This window comes from Ictidomys tridecemlineatus, chromosome 14, assembly GCF_052094955.1.
Source record: "Ictidomys tridecemlineatus isolate mIctTri1 chromosome 14, mIctTri1.hap1, whole genome shotgun sequence".
Taxonomy (NCBI): domain Eukaryota; kingdom Metazoa; phylum Chordata; class Mammalia; order Rodentia; family Sciuridae; genus Ictidomys; species Ictidomys tridecemlineatus.
The window spans coordinates 67,209,065-67,236,772 of record NC_135490.1 but is presented as its reverse complement, the minus strand read 5'-3'; the positions used below and the strand labels follow the sequence as shown (position 1 = coordinate 67,236,772).

At 38.8% G+C, this 27,708-nt stretch overlaps 1 protein-coding gene across 4 annotated transcripts in view; it reads left to right on the top strand.

Moving 5' to 3' along the window:
* Chrna6 (cholinergic receptor nicotinic alpha 6 subunit) overlaps positions 1-27,340 on the top strand; it is a 186,228-nt gene extending 158,888 nt beyond the window's left edge. Inside the window, exons 1-6 of one of the 4 annotated variants that reach the window (XM_005340298.4) lie at positions 16,424-16,880; positions 18,624-18,763; positions 22,505-22,549; positions 23,249-23,358; positions 23,456-24,434; positions 25,982-27,340. In XM_005340298.4, the coding sequence (XP_005340355.1) occupies positions 16,802-16,880; positions 18,624-18,763; positions 22,505-22,549; positions 23,249-23,358; positions 23,456-24,434; positions 25,982-26,113 (1,485 nt within the window). In that variant the 5' untranslated portion in view covers positions 16,424-16,801 and the 3' untranslated portion in view covers positions 26,114-27,340. The other 3 variants (XM_078031284.1, XM_078031282.1, XM_078031283.1) reach the window with 3 other exon arrangements.
* Positions 27,341-27,708: the final 368 nt, after the last annotated feature.

The following is a 27,708-nucleotide window of genomic DNA, read 5'->3' as shown; positions in this document are numbered from 1 at the left end:
AGTAACATTTTTCCTCTGCTCCAATCTCTTACATGTACACAAAAACAGAATATTAAGTATATACTACAAAACATACAATACATTCACCTGGATCATAAGAAATCACCATTTTTGCAGGTCAAAAGAGTTGAAGTTCAGCAATTTCCTTTGGTTTTTAAAAAAAATTATGATAAATTTAAAGATATTTTTGTTTTTTATTTGTGATTCTCAATACCTCATTCTATAAAATAGAAGGAGTGTTCCAATGAATTAAGCAGAGAAGTTTGACTTTTTAGGCATAAAAAGGCTGAAGAAAGCAAAAATGAGTAACAAAAATTAGATTTTTTAAATTTTAGTTATTTTTCTTATTTATTTATTTAGGTGGACACAATCTCTTTATTTTGTTTTTATGTGGTTCTGAGGATTGAACCCAGTGCCCCGCGCATGCCAGGCAAGCACGCTACCACTTGAGCCACATCTCCAGGCCCTAATTATTTTTCTTGTAAAGGTTAAAGTAGAGGAGACTTCTTTACCTTGCCAGATAACCCTAGCCTGTTTTGGGAAGTTACAGACACAATTTTGTTTTGCTGTGGTTGCATGGAAATTAAGCACAAACCACTCCATTTTGGTTTGATGCCCTTGAAGGAATGTGGAAATCCAGACCCCTCGTCTCTCCCTTTTTTACTTCCCAACCTTAAAACAAGTGGTTTTGCTCCATCATATTCTTCCCCCATGATATGATGCCTTGCCATAGGCCAAAGAGCAAAGGGCCAACTGAAACTTCCAAAATTATGAGAAAAAAAAAAGATCCTTTTTTTTTTATAAGTTGATTGTCTCTGGCATTTGTTATAGTAATGGAAAGCTGACTAACATGCTCAATAAGACTGTCAAAAAAAGATATTTATATGGGGAGCAGGGGTGAAAGATATACAATGATAATAAAAGTCTCTAGTAGATTATGAAAAGTTAGTGTATATTATAAACACTAAGCCAATTATTAAGAACATAAGTAAGAAAATATAACTTAAAAATCATTAAAAGAATTAAGGTGTTACCCTGAAAAATTTCACTTAATGCAAAATAAGATAGAAAAGGAGAAACAGAGAAGCAAAAATGTCATAAGATAGACAACACAAAGCAAAATGAAAGATATGTACCCACTTATACCAATGCTAATATTGAATTTAAATTAAGTAAATAATCAAATCAAAGGCAGATAGTGTCAGACTGGATAAAATAGTGTTATTCAACTATATATTCTCTATAGGAGACACATTTTAGATGCAAATATGCAAATAGTTTGAAAGTAAAGGGATGAGACCAGGTGTAGTGATCCTCACCTATAATCCAGCCACTTGGGAGACTGAAGCAGGAGGATTGCAAGCTTGAGGCCAGCTTCAGCAACCTAGAAAGACCCTGACTCAAAATTTAAAAAACAAAATAAATAAAAATATCTAGGGTGATATTGCCAAAAGTAATATACAGATTCAATGAAATCCCCATGAAAATACAAATGACATTCTTCACCAAACTAAGGGGAAGAAAAACAGCCTTAAAATTCATTTGGAATAATAAAAGACCCAGAGTAGCCAAAGCAATTCTAAGCCAAAAAAAAAAAAAAAAAAGCAATGCTGGAAGTATCTCAATACCTGACTTCAATACCTAACACATAAACCAATAAAACAGACACATATCCCATTGGTGCAGAATAGAAGACACAGAGACAAACCCACACATACACAGTCATCTGATCCTAGACAAAGGTGCCAAAAACATACATTGGAGAAGAGGCAGGCTTTTAACAAAGGGAAAGACGGTTATCCATATGTAGAAGAATGAAACTAGACCCTTCTCTCTCACTCTGTACAAAAGTCAACTCAAAATGGATCAAAGACCTAGGAATTCAAATATAAACTATACAATTCCTAGAAGAACACATAGGGTCAACACTCCAGCATATAGGCACAGGCAATGACTTTCTCAATAGGATCCCTAATGCTCCTGAGCATTAATAATGTTGAAAGCTAATAAGTGGGAAGGCATAAAATTAAAAAGCTTTTGCATGGCAAAGGAAATGATTAAGAATATGAAGAGAGAACCTACAGAATGGGTGAAAATCTTTGCTAGCTACTCTCTTACAGAGGATGAAAAGCTATGATATATAAAGAACTCAAAAAAACCTTTACATCAAAAAATAAAATAACCCAATTAATAAATTCACAAATGAATTAAAGACATTTTTCAAAAGAAGAAATACAAATGGCCAATGAATATATGAAACTATGTCCAACATCATTAACAATTAAAAAATGCAAATCAAACCTACTGTGACTGAGACTATATCACACTCATCAACATGATAGTCATTAAGAATACAAAAAATATCCAGGCGTGGTCGCACACGCCTGTAATCCCAGCTGCACAGGAGGCTGAGGCAGGGGATTGCAAGTTCAAAGCCAACCTCAGCAATGCCTTAATAACTTAGTGAGACCCTGTCTCAAAATGAAAAATAAAAAGGGCTGGGATATGACTCAGTGGTAATCACTCCTGGGTTCAATCCCTGGTATCCAAAAAAAAAAAAAATTGCTGGAGAAGATGTTGAGAAAAAAGAACACTTCTACACTGTTGGAGAAATTTTAAATTAGTACAACTACTATGAAAATTAGTATGGAGATTAAAAATTTTAAAAAAGCAAAAAGAAAGTAAAATGATGAAAAAAGATATGCCATGCAAGCAAAGCATGCAGAACAAAGCTGGCATGGCTGTATTCATATGAGAAGAAATTGACTTTTGAAAAGGTTATTGGGGCTAGGGTTGTGACTCAATGGTAGAGCGCCTACCTAGCATGTATGAGTCACGGGGTTCGATTCCAGTACCATATATAAATAAATGAATAAAATAAAGGTCCATTAACATCTAAAATAATTTTTAAAAAGGTTATTAGAGATAAGTAGGGCAGTTTTTATAAAGAAAAATTAGGAATTGTTCAATTCATAGGTAAGAAATAACTGGTATAAACATTTGCACCTCATAACAGGTCATCAAAATACATGAAGCAAAAACTGACAGAAATGAAAGGAGAAACAGAATTCAATCATAATGATTGAGGATTTCAATACCTCATTTTCAATAATGGCTAGAACAACAATATAGAAAAGCATTATAAAGCACTTGAATAACAGTATGAATCAACTAGCACTTATAGACCTCTATTTTCCATCCAAAGGCAGTAGAATATTTTTTTTTCTTCAGGAGTACATAGAACATTCATCAGGATACACTGGATGCTAGGCCCTAAAAAGTTTGAATAAATAAAAAGGAATTCAAATTATGCAATATATATTCTTTGGTCACAAGGAATTAAATTTGAAACCAGTAACAGAAGATAATCTGGAAAACTCATGGATACATAAAAATCAAAGAACACAACTCTTTAAAAAATGTTATTATTAGTACATTATAGTTATACGTAACAGTGGGGTTTATTTTGAATTAATCAGGTATGCATGAAATACAATTTGCTCCATTTCAACATTTGCTTCATTTCCAGTAATTCCTCTTTTCCTTCCCTCCTCCCTTCCTGTTTCCTTTCGTCTACTTTACTGGTCTTTCTTTTTCTTTTCTTTTCTTTTGTTTATTGTTTTAATTTATATTTATGTGTGTAAAATTCACTGTGTACATATCGTATATGTACATAGTATATATGTACTTAGCATAATTTGGTCAATTTCATTCTTTAGTTCCTCCCTTTTATAACTAATGGATCAAAAAAAATCACAGGGCAGGGTGGGATACTGCACACCTGTAATCCTAGTTACTGGGGAAGCTGAGGCAGGAGAATAGTAAGTTCAAAGCCAGTTTCAGCAATTTAGCAAGGTCCTAAGAAACTTAGTGAGACCCTGTCTCAAAATAAATATAAAAAGGGCTGGGGATGTAACTCAGTGGTGAAGTGCCCCTGGGTTCAATCCCTGATTTAAAAAAAAAAATCACAAGGTAATTTTGAAAATACTTTGAGATAAGAGAAAACAAAATCACAGCATATAAAAATTTATGGGATGCAGTCAAAGCAGTGCATAGAGAGAAATTTATAGTTGTATTCCCTAAGTTAATTAAAAGAAGAAAAATCTCAAACAACTTAATCTTTCACTTTAGAAAAACCCAAAGCAAGAAGAAAAAGGAAATACTAAAAATTAGAGTGGAAATTAATGCAATATGCCAAATTTAGCTGGACTGACCAAGACAAAAAGAAAAGGAAAAGAGGAAAAAGAAATCAAGAAGAAAAAGATGAGAATTAAAAAAGACAAAAGAATGAAATTAGTAAAAAAAAAATTTTAAATAATGAAACTACTAAAGTTGGGAATGAAAGAAGGAAGCAATCACTACTGATATTATAGAAATAAAAAAAATTATAAAAATGTTTGAACACCTGTATGCCAAAACTTAGATGATTTAAATGAAATGATAACTTTCTAGAAAGACACAAATAAATCTATAAGAAGTAAAGAGAATGAGTTAGTAATTAGCCGGGTATAGTGGCATATGCCTGCAGTCCCACCTATTCATTAAGTTGAGGCAGGAGTTTTGCTTGAGCCCATGAGTTCACGACCAGCCTGGTTAAAAAAAACCCAAAGTCCCAGTCTCAAAAGACAGAGAGAGAGAGAGAGAGAGTTAGAGACAGAGAGAGATTGAGAGATTGTATTATAACAAAAGCCTCCCCATAAAGATAAGAATCAGATAGCTTCATTGGTAAATTCTATTAAATATTTTTAAAAGAATTAACACCAATCATTAACAAATTCTTCCAAAAATAGAACCCCCTAGGGTTTGTGGCTCAGTGGTAGAGTGCTTCACTAGCATGTGTGAGGCACTGGGTTCGATTCTCAGTACCACATATAAATAAATAAAGTAAAGTTCCATTGACAACTAAACAATATTTTTTAAAAGAACCCCTCTCAATCATTCTCTGAGATTAGTATTATCCTAATACTAAAGTCAGTCAAAAAAAAAAATTAAAGACCAATATCTCTTATAAAGGTAAAAATAAAAAATACTAGCAAAAAAAATCTATGGACACTTAAAAATAATTATACACTATAGCCATGTATAATCATCTCTTGGTGTCATGGTTGTTAATTTAGGAGCGAGGGGTGATTGGCTTTAAAGAAAAGACAGACAGACACACATAGGGAGAAAAAGCTGGGACCAGGTGGGTAGCCAAGCCCTGGTGAAGCTTGACTGATCCCAGAGCTGGCTCAGCAAGTTTGTCATACAAGTTTCATTATCAAAAGGTTAATTGTGGGAAAATTTCAGCAAAGGAAGCAATCTGAAGAATGCAGGACTGGGGAGACATTAGGGTCATCATGCTTTGCTCAGAATTCACTATCCCTGGGAGAAGGTGCTGAACTCAAGGCCTCCACTGATAGAGCCAAGCACCTTTACACATAGCCATCCCTGGCCAGCATTCCAATTGTGACTGGGGCATCTTGAGCTGCACCTTTGCACAGGTAGCTCCAAGGGCAAATGTAGCCACGAGGGTCAGACAGGCCATGATTCAGATCCTTGCTCTCCATACACTACGAGAAAATGGTCTTTGTCCCCGAGATCCCAGATTGGCTAAAAATATGGTAATCAACTAAAATGGGGTTTGTTTTGTTTTTGTTTTTGTAGATACACATAATTGACTATTGCTTTCTAAAATCTAATCTGACCACCTCTGCCTTTTAACTGAATAGTTTTGACAATTTACCCTTAATGTATTTATAATTATGGATTTAATCTACTATTCTACTCTGTTTTTTCTTTGATATTTTCTTCTCTTTTTCTCTGTAGTTTTATATTAATTAAATGTTTTGTTATTTTATCTTTTTTGCATATTACCTATACATTTTTGTTGTGCAATTTTAGAAGCTACTTTATAGTTTACAGTATATATCTTTAATTCATCAGAGTAGATACTGTTAAAATAATAAACTGTTCTACAGATGTGGCTTAATAGTAGAACATTTGCTTGAATGCCTGAGGACCTGAGTTTAATCATCAGCACTACAGTAGTAGTAGTAGTAGACCATTTCACATATAGTATAAGAACATTACAACAATATATTTCCTTTCTGAATGTAGTGATACAAAACTCTAATTCCAGTGGGGCTGAACAGATACTTCACAGACAAAGAAATACAATTGATCAACAAATATATGAAAAAATGGTCAACATCTCTAGCAATTAGAGAAATTCAAATCAAAACTACACTGAGATTCCATCTCACTCCAGTCAGAATGGCAATTATCGAGAATACCAGCAAAAATAAATTGTTGGTGAGGATGTAGGGAAAAAGGTACACTCATACATTGCTGGTGGGGCTGCAAATTGGTGCAACCACTCTGGAAAGCAGTATGGAGATACCTCAGAAAACATGGAATGGAACCACAATTTGACCCAGTTATTCACCTCTTCAGTTTATACCCAAAAGACTTAAAAGCAGCATCCTGGAGCGATGCAGCCACACCAATGTTTATAGCAGCTCAATTCACAATAGCTAAACTATGGAAGCAACCTAGATGCCCTTCTACAGATGAATGGATGAAGAAAATGTGGTACATATAAACAGTGGAATATTACTCAGACTTAAAGAAGAATGAAATTATGGCATTTACTGATAAATGGATGGATCTGGAGAATATCACATTAAGTGAAATAAGCCAATCCCAAATAACCAAAGGTCGAGTGTTTTCTCTAATACATGGATGCTAATTCACAATAAGGTGGAGAGCTAAGGAAGAATAGAAGTAATTTGGATTAGACAGAAGGGAGTGAAGGGAGGGGGAAAGAGTACACTTGAGAAGGGTTGAGAAGGACAGTGGAATGAATCAGACATTATTACCTTGTGTGCATATATGATTATATGACTGGTGTAATTCTATATTGTGTACAACCAGAAAAATGAGGAGTTGCACTCCATTTATGTATGATATGTAAAAATGCATTCTATAGTCATGTATAACTAATTAGAACAAATAAAAAATTGTGCAGAAAAAAGAGGACTGATAATAGCATTTTAATATCTGTAAGAAAGTGAAGTCTGGGTTATCATAGAATTGATTTTTAATTTTCCTTTTGTGTGGAAAGAATGTTCTTTGCGGTATAGATTCTTTGTTATTTGTTGAAACTTTTTTGTGTGTTAACACAAAAATATCAATTTTTATAAATGTTTTATTTATAAGTAGATACTTGAAAAATATAAATTATATTTTCCATAACTGTACTTCAACATCTATCACTATGCCACGAACATGGTAGGATCTACCTCAGAGTTTACCTAGCTTTTTACATGAAACACAGTGCTTGTATAGCAACTTCAGAATATCTCTAACATTTTGTTCTGTGACGTACAAATTTGTAGAGACATGTTATGTCCCAGATACGTCCAAATCTATAATATCACTGAACCACACTGTAAATGGACCACATGAATGTCTTTCTTCAACTCTCTGGAGGAATGTTCCTCAGATATAGCCAGCTGCATCAGCATCAACTCCAAAGCTCTTAAAAATGCAGTTTCTGGGGTCCAGATGTACTGAATCAGAATGTCTAAGGATGGGGACTGAGCATCTGATCTTAAGGTCACCCTCAGCTTTGATTCTGATGTACACTAATATTTGAGAACTACCAACCAGGAACCATCAGTTTTTCTTTCAAATAATAAGAAATGTATACTATTTTATGAAAAAGAAGTCATACCTTATGGGTCTATTCACTGATTCCCAACCAAACACATTTTCTCTCTCTCTCTCTCTCTCTCTCTCTCTCTCTCTCTCTCTCTCTCTCTCTCTCCTCTCTCTCTCTCTCCTCTCTCTCTCTCTCTTTATAAAATTTGTTTTAATTAGTTATATAAGACAGTAGGATGCATTTTGACACATTGTATACAAATGGAGCACAACTTCTCATTCCTCCGGCTGTACATGGTGTAGAGTCATAACAGTAGTGTAATCATATAAGTATATAGGAAAACCATGTCCATCTCATTCTACTGTCCTTCCCATCTCCACAGCCCCACCCTTCCCCTCACTCCCCACTGCACAAAGTTTCTTCATTCTTCCCTATTACCAACCCACACACTATAGATCAGCATCCGTTTATCAGAGAAAACATTTGACCTTTGGTTTTTTGGGATTCACTTATTTCAACTAGCATGATATTCTCTAGTTCAGTCCATTTGCTTGCAAATATCATAATTTTATTCTTCTTTAAGGCTGAGTAATATTCCTTTGTGTATATATATACCATTTATCCATTCATCTGTTCAAGGGCATCTAGGTTGCTTCCACAGTTTAGCTATTGTGAATTGAGCTGCTATAAATGATGAGTTTTGATTTGCATATCTCTAATTGGTAAAGAGTATGAACATTTTTTCATATGTTTGTTGATCAATTGTATATATCTTTTTCTGAAAAGTGTCTGTTCAGTTCCTTAGCCCATTATTGATGTGTCTTTTTGATGTTAAGTTTTTGGAGTTCTGTATATATTTGTGCTCTATATGAGGTGTGTGTGGTGAAAACTTTTTTTCATTCTGTATGCTCTCTCTTCACATTATTGGTTGTTTCTTTTGCTGAAAAAAACCAGCTTTTTAGTTTGAATCCATCCCATTTATTGATTATTGATTTTACTTCTTGCACTTTAGGAGTGTTGCTAAGGCCAAACTCTCTGTTTTCACATACAAACATGCTGAGATCTTATAGAAGAAAATCAATGTGCATTGCCTCTAGGTATCTCAGTAGTTACTATCATATTGTTTTAGCCAGCTTTTTCCTGATGTGATTAAAAGTCTTGACTAGAATAATATAGGGAAAGAAAAGTTCATTTGTGGTCTCACAATTTCAGCAGTCTCAGTTCATAGACAGCTGGCTCCATTTCTTATGGTGTGGAGTGAGGTAGGACATCATAGTAGAGGAGTATGGTGGAGAGAAGTAACTCGCATGATGATCAGGAGGCAGAGAGAGAGACTCCACTTGCCAGATACCAAATATATATATCCAGGAGGTACACCTTCAATGACCCAGCTGCTCCAGCCACAACCTACCCACTCACAGCTAACTCTCGGTTAATCCCATCAGGAGGTTAACTCACTGATTGGGTTAAGACTCTCCTAACCCAATCATTTCTCCTCTAAACTTTTTTTCATTGTCTCACACATGAGCTTCAGGGGATACCTCAAATGGAAACCATAGCACACAGGTATTTTTTCCAATTAATGCCTGAGCATAATCCTGTGACATGATATAGTAGGTTGAAAGGTGGCACCCTACTATGTTCATGTCCTAAGTCCTGTGAATGTTGCCTTATTTGGAAAAAGAATTTTTGCAGACATATTCAGTTGAAAAACCCTAGAGATGAAATCATCTGAGATTACCTGGTAGGCTGTAGCTTCATTTTAAGAAACAAGGGAGGGCTGGAGATGTAGTTCAGAGGTAGAGCACTTGCCTAGCATGTATAACACCATGGTTTCAATTCCTAGACCCACAAAAAAAAAAAAAAAAAAAAACTCCACAGACACAGAGAAAGCCTATAGCAACGCCAATATTGGAATTGTGCTGCCAGAAATCAAAGAACCACCAGAAGGTGGAAGAGGCAAAGAAGGATTCTCCCCTGGAGCTCCCATAGGTAGTACGGCTTTGTCAACACTGGGCAACCCCATAAACTTATGGGGGAGGAAGTTGAAACCCTTTAAAAGACTTACTGTACTTTTAAAGTTGTTCTTTTATTTGTTTCAGATAAAAAGAACTTAGGAGGAGCCAGGCAGGTCACCTAGTTACTCTGACTCATCCTTTTAAACAATATACAGTAACACGGGTTTATTTCTGAGCATGCCCAGAAGCATTGAGGTCTGCCATCTTTCCGTTCTGAACATTGATCTCTGACCTTGAACTGAGTATGCTCAGAAATGTTTACCTCCACGTGTGCTTCCCTATATGACTATGTACAGGCTCCCAAACCTAATCCCCATGCTTTCTTTGTTCCAGGACAGCATTAGTTTTCAAGTAACCCCAGTGCTCTCCTTACCTGCTTCAGGTAGTAAATCTTCCTCCACTCTTTTGTCTCCTGGTTGTGCTTTGTCACTTGCGCTCACAAATTCATTGCATTCGCTTACATGGTTTAAACACATTTCCTTCTACATTAAAGGACCCTGGGATAATAGAGGGGGGCGAAAAGACTGAGGGATGTTATAGAACTCCTAAAAGTCTGTGTGGGGATCATTTTGGTTGGAACAATGTGGACCACCATGCCCTTCACCCATAGGTAGTCTAGTTCCATTCATGGCACAGCCAAAGACTTCAGCTGTAACCACCCACTCTCCCAGAGTTGGAAACTTGCCTGATATCATCTTTCACTCTGTTAGAATTACCAGGGCGATGTAAAGAATTAAACACACGGAGGAGATCAAACTCCTGCAACGTAGGAGGAGAACTGATAATGTTACAGGGCTGGAGGCTTTGGGGAAACTGAGGCAGTGTGAAGACCCTCCCACTTTCAATCCCAACTCCTGAGATGGAGTCAGAAAGATTTTTAGACATTTCACTCAGAGTAACAGGCATGAGTTTTTTTAAAAAAAGGGTAGGAAAAGGGAAGAGAGGACAGTCTCCAGGGAGAGAGTGGATCCTCTCAGAGAAGAGAGGGGCAGTTGGGTTTCACTGGGGATCCCAGAGGTGTTTCCAGAGTCCTGCCCAGGTCCACCTCTTGACTTTTGACTGACAGCAATTTGACCTCAGACTTTCAAGTAGCCACCGCCATGACAACTCTAGGTCACTCTGGCCCATGCTGAAACTGATTCGAATTGTATTCTTAACCACAAATTCCTATATATTTTGTGATTAGGAGGACTTATCCTTATCTCCCTGAATTTTAGGATCTGGTTTATGAAAAGGTTCACACAGTTTCCCCCTTCAGGGCAACTTGGGTCACTGTTATTGACATTATTTCAGCCTTCACTTCTCCTGCAGATAACAGGAGTTTATCTGTTTAGTTTGCTGAGGAATCTGACATACCTGTTCACTAAGGCCTGGCAGGGCTGCAGATAAATGACTTCTTGGAAAAAAAATGTATGTGGGGGTGAGCAAAGTGGGCCCATTTTATAAAATTATTCCCTTAACCTTGTTATGTTCCCAATGCTCACATCTCTCTGCCCCCTATCATCAGACACTTGTCCTGGTGACAATGCTAGGCATGACCCATTTCAAAAACAACTCTCTAAAAATATATTACATTTGTAAAGTATTCATGGATCTAAAAGCACTTCAGAGTAGCTTTAAGATGAAAGTATGAGCTTTAGATTCAGACAGACCTAGACTGGAATTCCAACTTAGCCATTTGTCAGCTATAATGAGCCCTGAAGCATGTTGCTAAACCTCCGTGAGGTTTACAAACAGTCTTGGTTCTTGGGGATGCTGGGAGGATAGAAGAGAAAAATGTAAAGGACTTAGTGTAAAGTGACTGGCACCCAGGAGGGCTTAGCAGTAGCTAGAATTCTTATTCAATGTCAACACAACATGGCGTTAACTCCCTTTCCTTGCTTTACCCCACCCCACATTCTCAGGCTCTTCCTTTTTCTTAAAATTTAGGTGGACAATTGATGAGCCTTGTAGGAGTAACTTGAGCCTCTGTTATGATTAGCAATTTATTAAAGGTTTATTTGTAGTTTAAAATTAATTTGAATACTTAACCTACTGCTATTATGTTTTTGGGGGGTGACTTGGAAATGTCAGGTGTGGTGGACGTGAACTACTAGTGACTGGAGATGACTGAACATGTGAAGGTTAATGACAGTAGATATTTTTAAAAAGCATATGAGATCATTAAATTATTGATGATGTTTTTGCTGCAGTAGATTCATAAATAATACATGTTTAAAGGTCTATTTCCTTTACATTTCTTCATGGACAACTAAAGAGTTTTCCTGTTTTGAGTTTAAAAAGAACTGACAGTTGTAGAAAGGTCGGAAAAATGTTCATTCGTGCAGTTTTTACACCAAAAAAAAAAAAACCTCAAATTTTAAATAAGAACATACTCAATTTTATATAACCATATCAAAAGGTCTCCTTTATTTTTGGAGCAGAATGGGCAACATATTTAATTTAGGAAACAGGAGCGGAAAAGCTCAAAACAATTTTTATAATAAAAGTGTCACATTAAAATTTATATTATAAAAGTTTTATATTATAAAAACTTTATATTATAAAATGTTTTCCCCCTCAGTAAACCTCCAATTTGAAGCTAGAGTCTATCAATTAAAAAACGGGAGAAAACCAACAATTACTCTCTGAAGCTGATCGATTTCCTTAACACATTAGGTCTTCAGAATGTATTATTCCAAAGGCAGTGGTGTACAGTAACTGAGGACAGATATTGGGGAAGACTGGGAAATCAGCTATGGTTAACTGCTACCCAGGCTTGGCCTTCCCTGGATCTGTGATGTCTCAGAAATTACATGCAAAATTCTATTTACATAAGGAAGAGTTTTCATCTGATTTAACTTATTCAAATTCCTGCTACTTCTCCCTATTTCCTTTTAGAACTGGATAGGAGAACAGTGGGAGGTAAAGGGAGAAAGAAAGCAAAGCTCTTTTCCTGTTAATCAGCTCTTACCTGCCCAGGGCCACAGGTTCCTCACTCACCTCCCTTTCTCCTTTCTACTTCACTAAAACAAAGCACTCTAAATTTTTGGTTCAACAATATGGCTGAACATAAACTAATTCCTAGAATATGAATATAAAATATTATCCAGCAACATCTGGAAAGAATACAGAATCTTTGATTCTTTTGTTTCCTTTGCTTTGTTTTGTTTTGATGGTACTGGGGATTGAACCCAGGGACCTTCTACCACTAAACTACATGGCTGCAGTTTTCTCTTCCTCCTCCTCCTCCTCCTCCTCCTCCTCCTCCTCCTCCTCCTCCTCCTCTACCACCACCTCCTCCTCTTCTCCTTCTCCCTCTCCTCTTCCCCCTCCTCATCCTCTTTCCCCTCTTGGATCCTCCTCCTCCTTCTCTTCCTCCTTGTCCTCCTCCTCCACCTTCTTCTTTTAATTTTGAGACAGGATCTAGCCTTTAACTGGTGATCCTCCTTTCTTGGACTCCTGAGTTGCTGGGTTTATAGGCATGTGCCACCAATTCCAGCTAATTCTTTTATTTCTTGAGTTACTTTTTCTCCAAAAGCATATATTTCCCCCTTATATATTTTTAACTTTCACTTCTGCAATTTTCAAAAAGAGTTTGAAGCAGAACATAAATTCATAATTTAGTCACAAAACTCTAGCGTTTTTCTGATGATGGGGGCATAGTCTAAATGTTTTCTTTGAATGGAGAACTATTTTCTTTATAGGTATTTATATATCCTTCTTACAATTTAAAGTATCAGGAGTTACTTAATTATCATTTGTGGTGGTAAGAGAGAGAGTGAATATTATATACAAAATTGTGTAGAAAGAATAATAACTGATTAAATAACTGATATTACTGAATTTAATCACATTTTCTGATGAGAATAAGGCCATGGTAGCTTAAGTAATTTGTCCCATGTCCTCCAGGTGAAAATAAGAACTAGAATCCATATCCAGCTCTGAGTAACCCCCCTGACCCCCAAGCCCAGCCATACTCTTCCTCTTGTATTTTTCAATTCTACTGAAGCTTATCTGTGACCTCCATTTAAAAAATCTTCCTTGGGCTGGAAGTATAACTCCATGGTAGAGCATCTGCTCTGCATGTGTGAGACCCTGCGTTCCATCCTTTATGCCCACCTCCCCCACCCCACCCACACCCCACCCCCCTGCAAAAGTCCCTCCTGTGATACCAGTGTTGAGGACCAGGTTCAAGTCCTGTTCCCCTGCTGTTGAAGACTAAACAGCAGAGAAATACCCAGGCAAGTGCAAACAGTTTTATTTAAAGGATAGAACAGAGAGACAGACAGACAGAGCCACCTCTGCAGAGGCAGAAGAGGCATCCAAGTTGGTGCCCCAGGGAGTGGGATGTCCTGCCCCTTTTATATATTTCAAATTTCCTTTCTTCTCCTGTACCCTCCTCCTCTTATCAGATCTGAAAGTGAGAACAAAGCAGCCCAGGGCCACTGGAAGGAAAGGGGTTCAGGAGCAGCCCAGGGGTGTTCTTTAACTACTCTTTTCAGGGAGGAACAATTCCCTGGAGGAGGTAACCTTGCCAACAGGTGGGGAGGAGGGGAAGTATCCTGAAGGTATTAGCATTTTATCTCCCTGATCCCATCATTCATTGCTGTCTTTTTTCAGCCCTCCACCACTTGCTCCAGGCACTTGATACAGAGGGACAGAGTTAGCTGCCCTGGAAGAAAGCTGGTGCTGAATTTTGGTGTATTCCAAAGGATTCCTCCTGTAGAGTGGTTCTTTAAGCTGACAGGAGATGAGCTACACAGAAGGTCTGTTTGATATGGGATGTTTCATGTCCTTTGAATGTGATAGGGGACAAACAGATGAGAATGGTGGGAACAAAAGGTTAAGGGAATAATTCTATAAAATGGACCCACTTTACATGGGCCCACACAGGCTTTCTTTTCCGAGAAGCAATTTACCTGCAGCCCTGCCTGGCTTATGAGGATATGCCACATTCCTCAGCAAAGTACCTTCTATCTGCAGGAGAACAGGAGCCCCAAAATAACATGGATAAGAGAAACCAAAGTTACCTGCAGGGGAAAACTTTTGTGACCCTTTTCATAGACCAGATCCCAAAACTCAAATAGATAAGGGTAATTCCTCCTAGCCATAAAATCTAAGAATTTATCAAATCTGTAAATCTATAGTTAAGAATCCAATTAGAACTGGTTAGAATGGGCCAAAGTGACCTAAAGTTGTCATGGCAGTGGGTACTTGAAAGTTTGATGTCCTCCTGCTGTCAGTCAAAAGTCAAGAGGTGGACTTGGGCAGGATTCTCTGGAGTCACCAATAAAATTAGAGTACAGGATAGGCAAACTGTCCCTCTCTTCTCTGAGAGAACCCTCTCTACCTTGAGAGTGTCCCCTTCCCCTTTTCCTATCTCTTCAATAAACTCATTGCCTGTCACTCTGGGTGACATGTCTGAAATCTTTCTGACTTGGTTACAAGAATCAGGGTTTGAAGGTGGTTCTTTGACCTGTCTCATTTTCCCAGAAGGCCCCAGTCCTGTAACAAAAGGACCATTCTCTTGAGATTGCAATGTATATTTAGTAGAAAATAGGAAAAACAAACCGATTAAAATCTGAATCTTGGAAAATAGTCAATTAGAATTAGGATGTGAAATGTATTTTACCCATCATAGTAAAGTGCCGTTCCAAATTTTTCCTCTCTTTTTTTCTTTCCTTTGTGCTGGGGATTGAACTCAGGGACATTCTGCCACTGAGCCACCTCCCCAGCCCTTTTTATATTTTTATTTTGAGATAGGGTCTTGCTAAGTTTCTTAGAGTAACTTCTAAGTTTTTGTGGCTGGACCCAAACTTAGGATCCTCCTGCCTCAACTTCCCAATTCACTGGGATTATAGGTGGAGGATTTTTTTCTTTTTATCACTTTAGGTTTTTTGCAAACTTCACGTGATACTTTAGCAAAGGACAAAAATCCATCTTGCTAAAGAGAAGAAATGAGTAACATCTTGGATGACATATCTGAAGCTCCTGGCGCAGTGTGTGGTCTAAGTCTAGAACTAAATTAAGTATCAGTTCCTCTTTTGTTCCCTCAAGAGATGTGCAGTCAATAGAATTTTGAGGGAAGTTGTTAGTCTGAGTTCTGTGTATGTAAAAAGCCTGCAGTATTTTTAATGATGTGGTAGAATATTTAGTTGGGAAGGCCCTGAGAGATCATCTCTGGTTCTGATTGCTCTTTAACTAACATTAAAATCTGATCCGAAGGCTCAATTCATCAGAATTCTATTGACATGAGACTGAACAACAGGAAAATTTTTAAGAAAACCAATGGATGACGAAGATGTTTAAATAAACATGAAAATATTCAGAGGGCATCCATTACTTTTTTTTCCTTTTTCGTACTGAGGATTGAACTCAGGGGTGCTTTACAGCTGAGTTATATCCTCATCCCTTTTAATTTTTTAAAGTTTTTTATTTCAAGACACGTCTCACTAAATTACTGAGACTGGCCTCAAACTTGTATGCTTCCTCTCTCAGCCTCCCAAATCACTGGGATTACAGGTTTACACCACTGAGCCTGGCCTGTTCCTTTCATTCTCCATCATCTAATCTCTAGACCTGGATGGTAGTGACTATAGTCAGAAAGCACTGAAATCAGAAAACAAATCTAAGTTGCACTTACTAAGACAGGACTGGGAATTCATATTTTTAGAAAGTGTTCTAATGAGATTAAGCCTTGATTTACCAGAGAACTCAGTGAATCCAAATATGCTCTTTGGGACCTAGCATGCATTTCATCTGTACTCGGAGTCCAGTAAATGTGTGTTTATCCCCTAAGGATTGTGGTTAAGATTGCAGAAGTTCTCTAAGCCACTGCAATGTTTTCCGTCCTGCCTAGCATTCCCTCACTGCCTTTCTTCACCTTTCTTGCATGAAAAGAGATCTGGGGTGACAGGAAATGTGGCTGTTCATCTGACATCGCATGGCGTCTTCTTTATTTGCCCTTCATGTCTGCCACAGCCTCTGATGCTGGAACAGCCGAGTTACATTTTGTGAATGTTTTTATTTCACAGAAGACACACGTGATGGCAGTAGGCTTCTGATGATTTAAAGGTTTGATGGGTGCAGCTGTCTGGTAGCTCTTTGTCTTCCACAATCTTTTGCCTAGAAAAAGGAATTCTAATGTGTTTTAATCATGCTGACCAGCAAGGGTCAGGGATTCCTTCACTTGGGTTTGTGTCTCTGGTTGTGTATATTCATACCTTCCTTCAAAGGTAGGTTTTATTTCTGCTTATCTCCTATAACCTTTTAGCTTCGTGTATTTACTCTTTTTCTCGTTGTGCTTGAATAAGCAGATAGGAACGATTCTAGGTAAATATATAAAGTGTCTGTATAGGAAGCAAACGATTCTAGGTAAATATATAAAGTGTCTGTATAGGAAGCAACGCTGTTATAACTGCTGATTAATCTGGTATTGATGAGTTCAGTTTAACTTGTCAGGAGATTTTTGAGAGGTGGCGTGGGATGCACAATGCTGTAAATCATTTTATTTTATTTTTCTAATTAAAATATAATAAGAACCATACAGTCTTCTATCTTTCTCTGCCTTGGATGTATTCTACTCATGGAATTGTAGGTATATTTAATATGTTTTTCAAAATGGTGATTTATTTGTTAGCTGATGATATTACTCAATCTATGAACCTTTCCATTTTGTAGGTACTTATTTTCATTTTGGAAAATAGGTCACTTGAGTATGCTGAAATATTATCCTAAGAGTAAAATCATTCATTTTCAAAGTTAAAACTTAGAACTGCTGCTGAGCTGAGCAAAATCACATTTCCAGGTGCTGTTGGGTTTGCAGGGACTTGCTCTTCAACACCGATGGAGGGTTTACTTAAAATGTGTCAAAGGAGAGAAAATAGGTAACGAGGAGGATTTTTTTTCATTGTTATCTTACAAAGAAATATTTTTATCATTGTTAGTTACTATAGCAAAAGTGACATTTGAAATTTCCCTCTCCTGTTAAAAATCTCAGTGTTGCAGGGTTTCCAATGCATTTTCCATGCCCCTGTTCTCTTGTGGTAATGTAATCATAGTTAGTCGGCTGTCTGTTTTTGCCTGATGAACTTTTTCAACCCTTTCAGTTTTATTTTATTTATTCTTTCAAGGTACAAATCTCTTGAGAAAACTTGTGAAATTTCACTTGTCCAATTTGGATTCTGTAAGGAGAAATGTATTCAAATAGGGTTTTAATGGAATAAATTATGTCAAGTGATAGCATCGACTTACCTTTAATGCATTAACTTATCTTGGAAAAGGACAGAGACACCTGTCACTATTGTCTTGAATTTAATGACTGAAAATGCTATCAAAAAACCTAATTTTGAATTATTCTTAAAATTTTAACTATATTTGCTTTACAAAACTTGTGTTCTTAAAAATCTCCCAAATTATTGAATTTCAAATTTGATTTTCAGAAGGAGATGGCTTGTGAAGACCTTAATGAAGTGCCTATGTCAGTCACTTAGGAGTGTCCCCACCTAAACATCTTGTTGGCTGTAGACACAGATGTCAGTATTTTAGATCCGAAAGGGCAGGGCAGGGCTTTCCCTCCCTTGCCGGAAAGCTTCTAGCTCCACTGGTAGGACTGTAAGTTCGGTTCAGCAACATAAACAGAGAGGCCAAGCCTCCTGTCTGTCTATCCTTCAGTGTTTGTGGTGCATTGGACTTTAAAAGTGTTCTTCCCAATGTTATTTTCTTTGATGTTGCCCTAGGTCTGGGATGTAGGCATAATTAATATTGTCTCCATCCTCAAGGGAAGCAGTGGAGGCTAAAGGGCGAGGTTCAGTGGGCACCGTGTGAGAGTGTGCAGGTGGAGCTGGTGACGGTCATGGGGTGCTGGTTGGTGGGCACAATGCACTCCTGGAGGGACCCGGTGACCGAAATGTCCCTGGCACCTCCCTAGTGCCAGCACCGGCTCTGAGTCCCTAACTCTTCCCTCTCTGGCCCCGCAGGCTGTGCAGGATGTGCATCTGAGGAGAGACTCTTCCACAAACTGTTTTCTCGTTATAACCGGTTCATCCGGCCCGTGGAAAACGTTTCCGATCCTGTCACCGTGTATTTTGAAGTGGCCATCACACAGCTGGCCAACGTGGTGAGTGTCAGGCATTTGCCGCGTGTTCCTCTGGAGGCTCCGACTCCGATGTCAGAGAAGTCCCCACATTGGAGGGGACACTTTCTGCAGTAATGCTCTACTGGCTCACCTCAGATGGTGATTTTCTGGAACTGCTTTTGAGACCAGTTTATGAAACAAAGAAGTGGAGGGAAGTTGAAGGAGAATTAGAAGAGCTGTACTTACCATGGAATGGGTTGTTGTGAATACAGAACTGAGCTGCACCTAGAGTCTGGGTGGCCCACTCACTGGACAGCATTGCTTCAAATCCCTGGTTAATGAGTCCCTTCAGGTCATTGTTCTGAAGATGGTGGGAGGTAACACTGAAAGCAGAGTTTGGCTACTAGTATCAAAGTTTTTTGTTGTTTTTTTAAGCACTGCTTAAATACAAGATGATTTTTTTTCCTTATGTAATGGAAATCTGAAATTTTGCAGTCTAGGAGTTTAGCACCAGGTGACTTCATGATGTGAGCAATTGTGTGTTCAGTTGCCCAGGTTATGCACTGCACAACTCCAGGGCATGTCACTTACATGGGCTATGATGATTAGAGCATAAGCCAAATATGGTAACAGTGACCAAGGTTCCTTCTATCTTTTTATTTCACTGTCTTTTGCATGTGACTTCTTCCCCTAGTGTTGCCTCATGTTCCAAGATAACTGCTGTCTTTCCTCTTATCACATTCATATTTTGGGCAAGAAGCAGGAGGAAGGGAGAAAAGGGTTAAAGGGGCACATACCAGACATTTGTGACCTCTTCAGGGAGCTTTCTTAGAAGTCCTCCCCACAACTTCTGCTTTCTGTCTTCATCCCCTCTTGTTGCCAGAGAAAGTTGGGAAAATAGCTTTTTTAAACTGAAATTTTACTGTTTGAAATAATTTGATTAAACCCAGTTATAAGAAATAATAGAGAAATTCCTTATGATTTGCCCATTTTCACTGACTCATCTCTCCTCCATTTCTAAATCAGTGTCATTACAAGAACATTACGTAGGCCTGGGTTGTGGCTCAGTAGTGAGTGCTCGTCTACCATGCATGAGGTGCTGCGTTTGATCCTCAGTAACACATAAAAATAAAATAAAGACATTGTGTCTATCTAAAACTAAAAAATAAATATTTTTAAAAAACATTACATATACATAGAATATGTTGACTTGCAGCCTTGGCTCTTTTGCTTAGCGTTATCTAAGTGTTGAGTGTATCAACGGTGTGTTCCTCACTGAGTAGTGTCCCATGGTACTGATGTACCAGGGTTCATTTAGCCATTTGCTTGTTGAAGAACATTTGGGCTGATTCTAGTTCTTTGGTTTATTATGAATAAGTCTGCTATGAACATTTGTGTAAAGGTTTTTGCATAAACATGAATCTTCATATCTCTAGGATTAATACCCAGGGGTACTGCATGGCTGAGTCACATGAGCCCCCAACTAGACCTTCAAGATGCAGAGAGCTCTATGTGAAAGTACATTTGTTGCCATGCAACCTGACCTTGGTCACAAAGTCTTCTATCTTTCAGGGCAGGAGAATGTCTACTGTCCCGCCTCACAGAGATCCATAGCCAGTGTTCCTTATGGCTTGGCAGATCTGAAATGGCAAACTTCAACCCCTGGTAAAATTAGTAGCCTGCTTGGCCTTGTGGATCCATGTCTCTGAGTCTATTGCTGTGGATCCAGTATATTGGAAACTGTGACTCAAAACTTGCAATACAGCTGGAGCGTCACTTAATTCATTTTCCTCAGAAAGAAATGGATGATGGTCCCAAGGATGTGAGGTGGTATCCTGGGTCTCTGGTCTCCTCCAGGGGGGCTGTCTTATTACAGGGCACATGTTCATTGGTGGAGACTGGAACTGGATGGAGACTACGGCTTTCCAGGCGAGCTTCTGATCTAAATCGGTTGACACCTCTGAGGGTGTCCTTACCTCTACACACCAGCTCCATACTGAGGAAGTGTAGCAGGGGAGAAAGGGCTACTGCTAGAAGGGTATTATCAACTGATTTTAGCTCCCAGGACATAGTGTAGAACACTAGTTCAGAGAGGAAGCAGGCTTTGAAAGGTAGTTGAAGTTTATGCCAGTTACCTCTAAGAACTTCCTGAAATGGAGACTGCAGAGCTTGTCTTTTCTTGACTGACATCTCATGGATTTATTGACATGACTCCTGCTAACCTCTGCAGATTGCAAAGTGACCCCTATATGATCAGAATGCATTGACTTTAGGCTTGGGTAACTGTGAAACAATGCTGGCCACCGCCTGGCTAGCTCTATGTTTTCTGGGATCAATAGGAAACCATGAATGTAACTGTTTTTGCTGATCTTTTTAAACCTTTGGACTTATCATGGCTTGACAACCCATTTGAAGGAGGAAACTTGCCTCTTTAGGAAAGGCAGTAGAGAGCGTGAAATAAAAGAGTAGAAAACTGCAGAGTGCAGAGTGGCCCGGGGAACCAGGGCAGAATGGTGTCTGAGCCTCAGCGCAGCGCCCTGAGCCTCAGTGGAGTTCATTTAGTCTAGAGGGTTCTTAGGTGCCTTGGGAAGCTGGGTTGGCTGAGCAAGTCTTGGGAATCAACTGCTGGCCACTATCAACAGTCCTTGGACTACTGTGATATAAAATTACCCGTGATTCCAGATGAATCTTTGGTAACTTTCACACTGAGAGTTGGTAGCCACTTAGAAACTCATTGTACTGAGGATATTGACCTGGAATGCTTTCCCTCCAAATAGCCTCATTTAAGAATCTGCTTAGACATTACTTCCTCAGGGAAGGCTTCTTTGGCCATCTTGTATAAAATAGATATATGTGTGTGTATGGACTACTCTATGAGAGTTATCTATTCATAGGGCTTATCTTTATGTCATATATATATATATATATATATATATATATATATATATATATATATTGTGTGTGTGTGTGTAAATTTTACATTTCCCCAACTCCCAGCTAAGACACATGAAATCAGGACATTTTCCCATGTTACTTCTCTATTCCCAGTATTTACATAGCACATAATAGTTACTCAATAAAAATTTGTTTCATGAGTGATTGAAGGGGTGGCTTGGGTAGGGAAAGGGAATATGTAGTAGGTGGGTAGCAGATTCCAGCTGGGAAACTCCATGGTGAGCTGAGGCTGATTTTTTGTTAGATGCTGAGGTGAAAGCAAGGACCTGGGTTTGGGTATCTGTATCCTCTGCAATGCTTTCTCTCCCTCTTTTCCAAGACCCTCTCTCCTCTTCTTCTTTTTTTCCTTTAATGGAGTCAGAAACCTTTATGGGTTATGGTGAGCAGAAAGACTTCAGAGAGAAGGTGAGACCTAAATCAGCATAGACCGATTAAAGCCGCATTTCCTTTAAAGACCACAGCGTTGGGACCAGTTGTGGAAATATTGCATTTCTGGCTGCATGCTAAATAAATTTTGTTGTTGTTGTTGTTTGTTTTTGATATTTATTTTTTAGTTGTAATTGGACACAATACCTTTATTTTACTTATTTTTATTTGGTGCTGAGGATCAAACCCAGGGCCTTGCACGTGCTAGGCGAGCACTCTACTGCTAAGCCACAATCCCAGCCCAATAAATGTTTTTTAAAATATTGCTTTTTTAGTCTTCTTGCTTTCCTTCATTAGCAAGAATCACTCACATTCATCTCTCTTTAGTTGTGATTCTTGCTATAACATCTATCTCTATTAGCAAGTACATGTGAAGCTAAAAATATGATTTCTTTTTCCCAGGATGAAGTAAACCAGATCATGGAAACCAATTTGTGGCTACGTCACGTATGTTTCTCTCTCTTTGAACTGTGGTCCTCACATATCCACTCAATAATGTCAGATGGATAGAACCCCCTGGCATGACCTCTTTCCATGCGCATCTTATGACAGACATTTCCTTCAGCTGACTTGATGTAGGCTTCACAGGTGCAAAAACCTAGTGACAAATGTCTCTCTGACATAGAGACTTTCTGTTTTCTGCTTTCTAATCTCCTATTTTTAACTTGGGCTTCAGATTCTGATGCTTGCTCACTCCTTGATCTCTGCTGCCCCAGGCCTGGAGAGGTCAGTAGCTGAGATCCCTACCAGCTGACTCTATCAGTTATATTGTCTCCTCACTTAAAAAAAACTTGATAACTTTACACAGATTTGGAAACAAACTCATCATCACCACAGTTTTCATATTAGAAATGGGTTACTACTAAAGTTTGACTATAAAGTTCATGGGGCATGGAAGTCCAGCCTATAACCTCAACCAGCTAACTAACAATGAATAGAAAGTTATCTAGTTAAATATTGTCCCCAAAATCAACTCAACTATCTAGCCCCCTATTCCCCATGTATATAATTTCCCAACTTTTGCTAGAATCTCTGCACTCTTCAAATAATAATTTATTTTTTTTAAAAAAATCTGTTGATCCAACATAAGGTTAGCATTGGAAGATAGTTATTCAAAATTTTTAAAATTATTTTTATTCATTTCAGATCTGGAATGATTATAAATTGCGCTGGGATCCAATGGAATATGATGGCATTGAGACTATTCGTGTTCCATCGGATAAGATTTGGAAGCCTGACATTGTTCTCTATAACAAGTACGGGTGTCTGACAGTCATGGTCTCTTTCCCAAGCTACTGTTGGTACATGCCAATCCACAGGGAGTCGTATTGATGTGTTTGATTTATTTTACAGTGCTGTTGGTGATTTCCAAATCGAAGGCAAGACAAAAGCCCTTCTTAAATACGACGGCATGATCACCTGGACCCCACCGGCTATTTTTAAGAGTTCCTGTCCTATGGATATCACCTTCTTCCCTTTTGATCATCAAAATTGTTCCCTGAAGTTTGGTTCCTGGACATACGATAAAGCTGAAATTGATCTTCTAATCGTTGGCTCTAAAGTAGACATGAATGACTTTTGGGAAAACAGTGAATGGGAAATTGTTGATGCCTCTGGCTACAAGCATGACATAAAATACAACTGTTGCGAAGAGATATACACAGACATAACCTATTCCTTCTACATTCGGAGATTGCCAATGTTTTACACCATTAATCTGATCATCCCCTGTCTCTTTATTTCATTTCTGACCGTGTTGGTCTTTTACCTTCCTTCAGACTGTGGTGAAAAAGTGACACTTTGCATCTCAGTTCTGCTTTCCCTGACTGTGTTTTTGCTGGTCATTACAGAAACCATCCCATCCACCTCTCTTGTGATCCCTCTGGTGGGTGAGTATCTGCTGTTCACCATGATCTTTGTCACACTATCCATTGTGGTGACCGTCTTTGTGTTAAACATACACTATCGCACCCCTACAACACACACCATGCCCAAATGGGTGAAGACAGTTTTCCTCCAGCTGTTTCCACAGATCTTAATGATGAGGCGGCCTCTGGACAAGATGAAGGAAAAAAGTTCCAAGCAAAATCCCGAAGGTCTTTCAGGTAAGCCTGTCAAGGTCAGGTTTGCTAATCACAGAGAACCTAAACTTCTGAAGGAATGCTGCCACTGTCATAAGTCAAGTGGGGCAGCCACCAGCAAGAGAAGATTAAGCCATCAGCCTTCACAATGGGCAACAGAGAATTTGGAGCACTCTCCTGAAGTTGAAGATGTGATTGATAGTGTGCAATTCATAGCAGAAAATATGAAGAGCCACAATGAAACAAAGGAGGTAAATGCACATCTCCTCTCATTTAAAGACTTAGATCCTCAGTGTGAGTTGTGTTTGTAAGAGAGTCGGGCAGCTTTGTTATTATGCAGTTACTGGTGGACTGACCTAGGGGTCAGAACAAATCTCCACCAACTGCGGTAAACCTCAAATCTCAAACTGGTTAAAATGCATGTCCAGGGCAACCTTGGTTAGTTAAACCAAGAACCCTTGCACAAGAAATGGTGAAGTGTGGAAAGGGAAAAGCTGCCTCCAGAGGGGAAGAACTGACCGCAGAGCTTTGCAGCCTCCAAGTGGTGGGAGAAGGTGTGTGAGCTCCAGTGTTCAGCAACTCCAATCCCGCTTGTTCTACTTGAGATGGATTGAATGAGCCTTGGGGATATTTTTAGTATCCACATATTCTGCTTCTGGTGCCCAGAGTCTAACTATAGAAGCACACAGCCTTCCCTCATTCTCTAAGGAGAGCGCTCAAGGAAATCATGCCAGTTTTCCGCTCCATAAGGATGACGAGCTAAGGGCAGCTGAAAACTTGTGCAGGCGTCTGGGTTTATTTTACATGACAGATGCTGGCCTCCATATCTCTTAGTGAAAGGATATTGTGAGAGCTAATGTGCACCCCGTGGGTGCGGGGGCAGATACTAGGAATGCCTGCTATCCAGGGTAAAAAGTCTGGAAAAACTCACCTTCGGGGTGGCACTTTGTAAAATCTAGGAGAGAGAGAGTTCCTGTTGACTTAATTGCCACCAGGAAGTCTCAAGACACAGCTGCAGAGACTTTGCAGTTTGAAAAGCTGCTCTTCCTGCTCAGAGGGTCCTCAACAGTACCTCAGGGCTTCCACTCCCCCCACTGCATGCTTCACACCCACTCCCCAGGCTTGCCATGGGGTCAGTAGTGCAAACGACAAGAGTTGAGCTATCTAGCAGCTGCTTCTTGGGAGTGTTCCCTGTAGTCGGGAAAAATCTTTTGTGACCTAGGGATTCCTGGCTCACCAGGTCTTCTGCATACTCTCTAGCCAGCTCCACGAGGTACCCATGGAGACACATCCACCCTCTTCAGACAAAACAAAATTTCTTTCATATTTTTGGGGGGTGAGGGGTGGTAACCAGGGATTGAACTCAGGGGCACTAGACCACTGAGCCACAACCCCAGCCCTCAAAACAAAATTTCTTATAGGTACTACTTAGAAGGCATGGGTTAACCAAAATGCCACCAACATTTGTTTTTAAAAGTACTGGGGAAATCTTTGAAAAAGAAAATGTTATGGAGCCGGGCGTGATGGCATACGCCTATAATCCCAGCAGCTTAGGAGGCTGAAGTAGGAGGATCATGAGTTCAAAGCCAGCCTCAGCAATGGTGAGGTGCTATTGGTGAGACCCTATCTCTAAATAAAAAAAATACAAAATGGGGCTGGGGAACTGGCTCAGTGGTTGAGTGCCTCTGAGCTAGTTCAATCCCCAGTACCAAAAAAAAAAAAAAACTTATGAAACAGAACATGCTTCCTTATGATTTTTATTTTTAAAAATAGCTTTGACTTTTTGTTTGTATTTCAGGTAGAAGATGACTGGAAATATGTGGCCATGGTGGTAGACAGAATATTTCTTTGGATATTTATAATTGTCTGTGTGTTTGGAACCGCGGGACTATTTCTACAGCCGCTATTTGTGAACACAGGAAAATCTTAACATGTCTTTTTCTCTTAGAAACTCACAGACTCTATATTTGTTCTGTATTCCTTACCACAGGAAAGGCCAAGTCCCCCATCTATTGAAACTGAAGACTACCTGGAAAAAAGAAGAGTATATTGCAAATTTAGGGGTTGAAATGTAGCACAGGGGAGTACATTAAGATATTTTATTACACACTAAAGCTCACAACTGGCAGCACCCATAAACTAACAGTGTCAGGTCAGCTTCTCTTGTCTATACACATTGGTTTTCCAGGGACATGAATGACATGTGGTCAAACCTTGTAGTAAACAAAGCCACACTGAAAAGAGATTCTGTTGTATCTCCGCAGTTTATCCTGTTGATTAGTGTAATGACACATGAGATGTGAAATGCTGATCCTTTGACCTTGTTGACATTTGCAACACTTGTGAACTCTCACATCCTTGCTTTCTTGTGCATGTCCATGTAATATAGTTCACACGCTTCAGCATTATTTGACACACAAATTGGTTAAAGGCAATAGATAAGAGTTTATCTTAGCAGACTCTGTTTAATTAACATTTGGTTTAGTAAGCTTTCTGTTATGTGACAAAGTACCTGAGATAATCAGCTTAAATGGAGGAAAAATTTGTTTTGGCCCGTGGTTTCAGAGGTTTTAGTACATGGTCACCTGGCCCTGTTGCCTCTGGGCCTATGAGACACTACATCATGGTGGAAGCATCTTGTGGAGGAGGCCTGCTTACCTCATGGAATCTGCAAAGCAAAGAGAAAGAGAAGGGCTGAGGTTCCCAAATCTTCTTCAGGGGTATGCCCCCAGTGACGTAACTTTCTCCCTCTGGGCCCCACCACCTAAAATTCCATAATCTCCAAATAATGCTGAGGACCAAGTCTTTAACATGAGCCTTTGAAGGACATACCAGATCCAAGCCATAGCAGTGATGACCTGTTCAACTTTGAGATAGGCATTGCCAGGGTCAAAAAAAAAAAAAGAGGCTCCTTTCCCCCAAGACCTTACAGCTATTTCAGAAAAGTCAGATATACAAAGCTCTGCAGGATCAGATATTGGCGAATATCACCAGAGCAATCAAAACAGGGGGACCGGATGTGGTTGACTGGAAAAACCTGGAACAACTCCTGTTGCGTGTCAAATAAAAATGGTGTTTTTCTAGTCTTTTCTCATCAACACTTTCCATTTGTCCATTGTGCAGAGGTTGAAAATAAAGTTATTTCTTCTGTAAGAAATTATAATCTTATACTTTTTGGAGCAATTACTTTTCTTACAGGCAGAACCTTGCAAATTCTGTTTTATTCCACTTGAATTATTTCTTGTATAAATATTATCATAGCAATTTTAAAGATCTGTTTTAAAGCAGAAAATAATACATCTACTCTCACAGAGGAACGAATGCCATTTGGCTTTTTCCCTTCTATTCTTTGTCCATATGCGTAGATGATTCTATATTTCAATTTTACCTTTCAATGTCACTTCCTCAAATAATATTACCAACATGTCATTCATGATATTACACATTCTTGAAGTATCATTTTTGTGACAGCATACTCTCTGTTGGGTTGATACCCAACAGATTCTAAAAGTAGAATGATTTTAC